This window comes from Elephantulus edwardii, unplaced genomic scaffold (assembly GCF_000299155.1).
Source record: "Elephantulus edwardii isolate Elephantulus edwardi_28Jun2011 unplaced genomic scaffold, EleEdw1.0 scaffold00028, whole genome shotgun sequence".
In the NCBI taxonomy this organism is placed as follows: domain Eukaryota; kingdom Metazoa; phylum Chordata; class Mammalia; order Macroscelidea; family Macroscelididae; genus Elephantulus; species Elephantulus edwardii.
The window spans coordinates 4,743,783-4,751,917 of NW_006399778.1; the positions used below are offsets into that span (position 1 = coordinate 4,743,783).

General features: G+C 42.6%; 1 protein-coding gene across 1 annotated transcript in view; it reads left to right on the forward strand.

The window, feature by feature from the left end:
* Positions 1–5,191: 5,191 nt before the first annotated feature.
* The window catches only part of RHCE (Rh blood group, CcEe antigens), a 59,904-nt gene continuing 56,960 nt past the window's right edge, over positions 5,192–8,135 (forward strand). The window contains exon 1 of the mRNA XM_006883650.1: positions 5,192–5,336. Coding sequence (XP_006883712.1) covers positions 5,192–5,336 — 145 coding nt within the window. The remainder of the gene's footprint in view (positions 5,337–8,135) is intronic.

Genomic DNA, 8,135 nt, shown 5'->3' on the forward strand with positions numbered 1-8,135 from the left:
GGTATCTTTATTTGCAACTTTTTGAGAAAGCGCCACAATGCTTTCCACAGTGGTTGCACCATTTTACACTCCCACCAACAGTGAATAAGGGTTCTCTCCAGTTTTTTTTAATAACCTGTCCTTTCTTCCAGTCTGATGTCTTTGACGTCATCATCCTACAGGTCATCTGTTCTTCGCTCATGAATGTTCAAAGTGTCAAATCTGTTCTTGATAAAGTTTACACATCCTTGCATGTTCAGTCTTTTCTAAAGCAAATATTTATGTGTGGTTTGCTCAGCCATGTTTTAGCAGGCATGCCCTCAGCAAGATCACAGCCTTGATGTAGTCAAGTGTCAAGGGAGAAAATGAAGGAACTATCTCCCTCCCTTCTTGGATTTCCCGGAGGCTATAAATTAATAATGTAGTTAACTGATAACCAAAAGGTTGGAGGTTTGACTCAGAATAGCAAGCAGGGCTTGACTAGTATTCTTACAGAGTCCTGCTTTTTTTTAAATTTTTTAATTGATTTTAATGAAATTTACAGAGAATTTGGATTGCCATTAATTTATTGTTGCACTTTCCCCCCACCCATCCCGCCCCCAAATTTGCTTTCCTTTTTGAAATGTAAAAGAAAAATTTTTTTCATTGTTATTCAATCCCTCCCCCCAAGTCCACTCCACTAAATGTACAATTGCATAAAAAAGCTGTGAGGAGCCTAGAACCCAGGCCAAGAGGCCACAGGCACCATTGCTCATTTTTTTCTATAATCCAGATGGCAAATTGTTAGATGCTGTTGAGGCGGCCACCACTCATAGCACACCTACTAACAACAGTGCAAGCCCTTGCCTTCTCCTGTGCGGTCTTCACGCTCTTTGCCATGTTCAAAACTCTTGCTGCTGTCACTGTGTTGCAAGTCTGCTTACATGTTTTTATGTTTGCAGTAAAGGAAGTTGCCTGCAGGGTCAAAATTCTTCAAGTTGTGTAACCATTCTCACCCTCCGTTCTGAGTCATTTCTCCTCCAGTAACATAAATACCCTGTCCCTTAAGGTTCCTAAGTAATCTTTTGCATTGCTGCTGCTAATCTGATCCCATAAAGAGAGATCTAAAAGAATGTGATACTCAAACAAGACATTTTTTACATTGTTAAGCCGAACGCTTGCTTGGTTTTACAAAGACTTCTGGGGATTTTTTTTTTATTCAGTGTTTAAATATTACTTCAGGACAATAGTTTAAAGGGTGCAGCCACTCCCCATGGCTCCAGAAAGTCTAGAGTCCATGAGAATTTGAAGTTTTGTTTGACAATTTCCCCCTTTTGATCAAGAGTCTCCTACAGAATCTTTGATCAAAATGTTCAGTATTAAGAGGTGTACTGCAAAGTGGACTAGAGGAGGGAAGAAAATGTGCAACAATGAATAATTGCTTTAAATGCTCAGTGATGGCAGTGGGACACCATCAAGTTCTTTTGGCTCATAGTAGAGGAGGTAGTTGTTGAGGGAAGCAATCAGCTCTACATTGCTTATTTTGATGTTGTGTGCCCTGGAGTTGGAACTGACTCACAGCTGGCCCTCCAGCACAATTTCAGAGGCAATTAATTGCACAGGAGAAGACTTCCCATCCTTCTCCTGCGAAGCAGCTGGGGTATATTCCTCCTATCCTGACTAACTTTTGTCTGTGGCTCCAGGTGAGTAGATACCAATTGTGTGCTTTGGATGGCAGCTTGCAAGCTCTTCAGATGCATTACACATTGACTAAGAAGCAGGACAAAAGTACTAAACCCATTATTAGAAAAATTAACTGGGCTGTCTCTTGAACTCATGACCCTAAATATCCAAACCAAGAAGCTAAATCCTATTAGGATTTTGGTAGTACACAACCTATCCCAGCATGTGTGTGTGCACACACGTGCACATGTGTGGTCACTGTTGTAAATTTATCTATCACATAACTTTTGCCAATTAAATTTTTACAGATACACAACATATATATATAAAATTTATATACAACAGCAGTGCAATAAATAGGACTTTTCCATTACTGTTAACACCCACTTTTTCTCCTCTGTACATTTGTTAGTTTTGATCTTTTGTCTAAGAGCATACAGTGGTTGTCCTTTTGTGATTGCCTTATTTCACCCAATAAAATGTCTTTTACTTCCATCTATGTTGTCAGTTTGAAAACTGAGGTCAGTTTAAAAATGAAGGTATGTCTAATCCAAGTCATGACATTTTCAATTCTTTTGCCTCTGAAAGTTAGATGATGACTTAGGATGACAGAAGAATCTATGCCTTTGAGTTACGGTGTTGGAGAAGAGTACTGACAATCCCATGGCTGCCTAAGGAACAAGTCTGTCTCAGAGGACATGCAACTAGAGCGCTCCTTAGAGGCACGGTTGGTGAAACTTCATCTCGCATACACTGGGCCTGTTGTCAGGAAGGACCAGTCCTTGAAAAATTACATCATTCTGGGAGAGGTGGAGAATCAGAGAAGAAGAGGAAGACCTTCAACAAGATGTGCTGACACAGTGACTGAACAACGGGCTGGATCATACCTGAAACAGCGAGGATGGTGCAAGACAGGGAAAGTTCAGATCCATTGTTCATAGGGTCGCTATGAGTCGTAGGCAACCTGATGTCACCTAGAAACAATAGACAACATGTTGTAGCAGGTATCAAAACTTGATTTCTCATATTGGCTTACTAGTTGTTGTTGTTAAGTGCTGTCAAGTTGTTGATGACTCATAGGGACCCTATGAACAAAAGACCTGAACACTTGTATAACTTTCATCCTTTCTCCAGGTTCATAGGGTTTCCAGGGGAAAGCCATTTTGGAAGTGAATGCCACTCGTGCTTCCAACTTGTTTTAATTGGGGAACTCCACCAAACCCTGTCCACCATGGGTAACCATTATCGCATTTGACACACCAGTGTCACAGTGTTTAGCATCACAGCAACCACGAGTTACCTCTGAACAGCAAATGGACATACCAGTGCTATAGCAATGTTTGACCAAAAACAATTAAAACCAGGCCTGAGGCTTAGTAGTATTCTGCTATTTATATATGTACCATATTTTGTTCATTCGTCTATTGATGGGCATTTAGGCTATTTTCATATTTGGTTATTAGAATGGTGCCCCAGTAATAAACAATAAAACAATGCAGGTCTCTGAGTCTCTGCTGTTAAGTCTTTTGGGTATATAAGGAGAGGTGGAATGTTGGGTCATATGTCAGATATATTTTCAGGGGGTTGTATTAGGAGCTACCACACTGTTTTCGGCAATGATTGTATCACTAGCAAAGGATAAGGATTCCAGTTTCCCCACATCCTTCTCAATAGTTGTCATCCTTGTTATTTTAATCTAAACTTTTGTAATTCACTGCAATCAAGTTGATGAAGACTCAGAGACACTATAGAATGGAATAGAACTGCGCCCCACAGTTTCCAAGGCGGTAAATCTTTACAGAAGCAGACTGCCACATTCCTGTGAAGCAGCTGGTGGGTTCAAGCCACCAAACTTACGGTTAACAGCCAAATTCTTTTTTTTTTTTCTTTCTTTGGTCATCTTTATTCACTGCCCAGATCGCAGAAGCATAGCATGTGATTGAAAAGTTCATGTCGCATTAAAAAACAAGGAACTCATGCAATATTATTCAAAATGGTTGACTCTGGAGAACATTACGCTGAGTGAAATATCCCAGTCACAAAAGGACAAATATTACATGATGCCACTGTTGTAGAATGGGACTGTCCTTGGGGTTGGGGAGAGACTGAGTAAGATGGGTTCAATAATGTATACTGCACTGAAACAGAGGAGGGAGAAAACTGTTTAAAAGAGATATATAACTAGGTATTTCTGTCATCACAGGAGACTAGAGCGAGGGCTACATGGTGGAGGGGACCTGGGGGAGGGTTTGTAAAACAATGAAAGAATCTTTTACTTTTCCATAATTTTTGGACTCATGTACTCATAACTTGTTAGTCAAAGTTGTGTCTTCTAGGTTGCAACACCCCCATGATACATCTTCAAGGATATGAATATGTACGGCCAAGCACAATCAATAAGAGTGCATCTAAATTCCAAAATCAATCTCCATAATAGTCTATGTGTTTCCTACTGCCAAAGGGGCCCTTTAGAGTAGTGAGAGAAGATCTTCACCCTGAAACCCACAGTGTCCCTTTTCAGCAGGAAGTAGCTAAGAAAATACACCATCCCCTTTTCCTTATGACTCAGGGTGAAGTCTCTCTCAGGGAGGAGTGATAGGGAATGACAAAGGACACACTGACAAAGAAGATTAATCAGAACTGGCTTTCACAAGCACTGTGGCATTTGGACAAGAACAAACTGGGAGGAGGGTAGAGAGAATAGTGCAACAATGAATGAATGGAAACCCAAAATCTCTGTAAATGTTTATGAAAATTAATAAAATATAGAAAAAAAAAGAAAAGGTAAAAAAAATAAAATTAAATTAAAAAAAAATAAAAGTTCATGTCATAGATCAGACACACTTTAGGATTCAGAAAACATCATGACTCCTCAGAATTTTTGAGAAGTCCCCAGTTCAATATGTCTCCTTATCTCTTTTTTTTTAATTAACCCCCCCTTTTTTTTAATTTAGGTTGTTTATTTTTCATTTCAATGAACATCTACAGAGATTTTGGGATTCCATTCATTCATTGTTGCACCCTTCTCCCCGCACAAACCCCTCCCCCCTCCCCCCATTTGCTCCTTAATCACTATGCCACTAGGGCTCCTTAGGCACTCTAGTGGGAGTAAAATAATATCTTCCTATGATTTTTATTTGCATTTCTCTGAATCTTATTTATTGGTGGTAAGTATCTCTTTATATGTCAGATGACAATTTGACTATTTAATTTCATATTTATTCACATTCTTTGTCTATTTTATGATTGGGTTGGTTTTTGTTGTTGTATTGTTAAAGTTTTATGTATACTGTGCCCTTGCCTTCTTTTAACCTGAGTACACTGTCTAGCCTATGTCTAGTCTATTGTAGAATGAACACTGGAATAAGTCTATTTCCTCCCCTTCCCTTACACAACCTTCAGCTCCCATGTTAACACTGTAGATAGTCCAGTCTTGCAGCCTAAGATAAGGTCATTGGTGGGTATCTCCCCAGTCACTCCCTTGAGTGAGAGTGGAAGGAGAGGAGTGTTGCCTGGTGAAAGCAGAACCCGTGCATCCAAACAGCACAGGATGACCTCTAAGTACCCACCGTCTGTCCGGGGCTGCCTACCCCTGTGGGCCTTAGCTCTACAGGCAGCTAGCATTCTCATCTTCTTCTTCTTTACCTTCTATGACTCCTCAGTGGACCAGAAGATGCTCTTGACGGTCTATAAAGGTGAGTATCCAAAGGGGAAGAGCTCACAGGCTTGGGGAGGTCTGTGGTCAAAGGGTAATGGAGAATCCTCTCCACAAAGTCCCCAAGAAAAGGCATTACTTCTTCTTCCATAGATTGTGCAAAGACCCAGCCAGCCACTAGGCTCTCCTTTTAGAAGCAGCCTGGGCATCGCCTCTTCTATGAAGCCTTACTTGGGTTTGCCAGGGCACAGCTTCCTCTTCTAGGCTGCAGAACTCCAAAATTCTCCCGGTACTTTTTTTTTTTCTTTTCTCCTCTCCACTTCTCTCTTCTCAGTGGCAAGATTTAAGACTTTTTACTGCAGTTGTTGTGAGTGATTTTTGTCATCCACACACACACCCCACCTGTCTGTCTAGCTCATTTTCGTGCTGCTTTCCATCTGGAAGCTTTAGTCTTACCCTTTCACCCCACCCCCATGCCTGGGGCTGGGTCCTCTGCATTCTGTCTGCAACTCTACAGAAGCCATAAACTATGGCTGAAAGGGGGATATGAGATGGTTGTTATTTTGTAGCTAAAAATATGCTTTGATTGTAATGAGAACAGCTGTAAGCAAGGCAAATGTCCACAGGTTTTGCTTTCTTTAAAAGGTTGAAAGGAGTTTCAAACATCTCAAGTGGGTTAACTGAGAGTTTATGCTAGTCGGTCAGACGGATTGAGTGACATTGCTGAGACAAGGCTGAAGCTTGCATCTGTTGAGTTCTTGCTTGTTTTTAAGGAATGATAACTGACTAGTTAACTTGAGGCAAACAGAAGGCATCCCTCACTTGGGATGGTGAGATGGCTATGGGTGAGTGGGCAATCCTTATCTGGCTTAATGGACTGGGTGGAAAGGGATCCTCCCTGGTGGACAGGTAAGCTCTGGAAACAATTTTAATTTGTTTCGGTTTAATTTCATTCTTTTCAATACGAAATAGTACGCTTCAATGAATTTGTTCTTTCAGCAATGAATTGGAAGTCAGACTCACATTGATTAGTGCTGACATTTATTGAGTGCTTACTGTGAACCAGAGTCCCTGGGTGCCATAGACAGTTCATGTTCTTGGTTACCAACCAAAAGGTTGGCAGTTCAAGCCCACACAGAGGCTTCTCATGAAAAAGACTTTATTTCTGAAAAATCAGCCATTTAAAGTTACAGACACACACTCTTTCCATGAGACAGTCAATGCCACAGCAATTGGTTTACTAGGTACCAGACACTACTCTAAATGCTTTTACAGTGAGATTTCACAGCCATCCTGAGGTGGGTACTATTTTGTTTTCTCTTTTTCAGATGAGGAAATTAGGTACATAGACGTTGATTAATTTATCCACGGTAACTGAGGTAACAATACTGTTGTTGTTGATTGCCACAGAGTATGACTCATAGCGACCCTATGAACAAAAGATCTGAACCCTGTTCTGTAGCTATCTTTTCTCTAAAGTCATAGTTTCCGGAGGCTTATTGTTTAGGAAGTAGATTTGGATGACACTCCTGCTTCCAAACTAAGACTAGTGTAGCAAATTTAAATGTTTTCATTTTGGAAAAACATAGCCATTACACTTTGCTGTGGGTCTGACTCACTTGCCCAAGGTTGTATAACCAGTAGGCAAAGAGGTTGTTATTCTAACCCTGTAAAGTTGCCCCAAGTCCTTTGTGTTTCACCACTACACTTTGCTGCTGATGTAATAGTAAAGCACCCTGACTTTGTGCCCTAACCCAGGCAGAGAAGACAGGGAGAGGTGATGGTATCAGGGAAGGCTGCTGGTGGGAGGTGACTGCCAGCTGGGCCTTGGAGGTTGGGTAGACGTTAACCAGGTGAAAAAATAAAGCCCTTTAGGCTGAGAACTCACTGCCACTAACTATTCTGACTCAGAGCGACCCTATCAGGTTTCCGAAGATGTAAGCCCTTTTTTTTTTTCTTTTAAAATTTGAAACAGTTTACTTTTCTGAGAAAACACGAAATGGCGGATGACGCCGGTGCAGCGGGAGGGCCTGGAGGCCCTGGGATGGGAGCCCGCGGGGGGGTCTGCGGTAGCGGTCTGCGGGGGTCTGGCCGTGGACGGGGCCGTGGGAGGGGCCGCGGAGCTCGAGGAGGCAAAGCCCAGGACAAGGAGTGGCTCCCCGTCACCAAACTGGGCCGCCTGCTGAAAGGTATGAAGATTAAATCATTGGAGGAGATTTATCTCTTCTCCCTGCCCACCAAGGAATCTGAGATCATCGACTTCTTCCTGGGCATGTCCCTCAAGGATGAGGTGTTGAAAATCATGCCAGTGCAGAAGCAGACACGTGCTGGCTAGCGGACCAGGTTCAAGGCCTTTGTTGCCATCAGAGACTATAACGGCCATGTTGGCTTGGGCGTCAAGTGCTCCAAGGAGGTGGCTACTGCTATCCGTGGGGCCATCATTCTAGCCAAGCTCTCCATTGTCCCTGTGCGGCGTGGCTACTGGGGGAACAAGATTGGCAAGCCTCACACCGTTCCCTGCAGGGTGACTGGGCGCTGTGGCTCTGTGTTGGTGCGTCTGATCCCTGCACCCCGAGGCACTGGAATCGTCTCGGCCCCTGTGCTTAAGAAGCTGTTGATGATGGCTGGAATTGATGACTGTTACACCTCAGCCAGGGGCTGCACAGCCACCCTGGACAACTTTGCTAAGGCCACCTTTAATGCCATCTCAAAGACCTACAGCTATCTGACCCCAGATCTCTGGAAAGAGACGGTGTTCACGAAGTCTCCCTACCAGGAATTCACAGATCATCTTGTAAAGACTCACACCAGAGTCTCCGTGCAGAGGACTCAGGCTCCA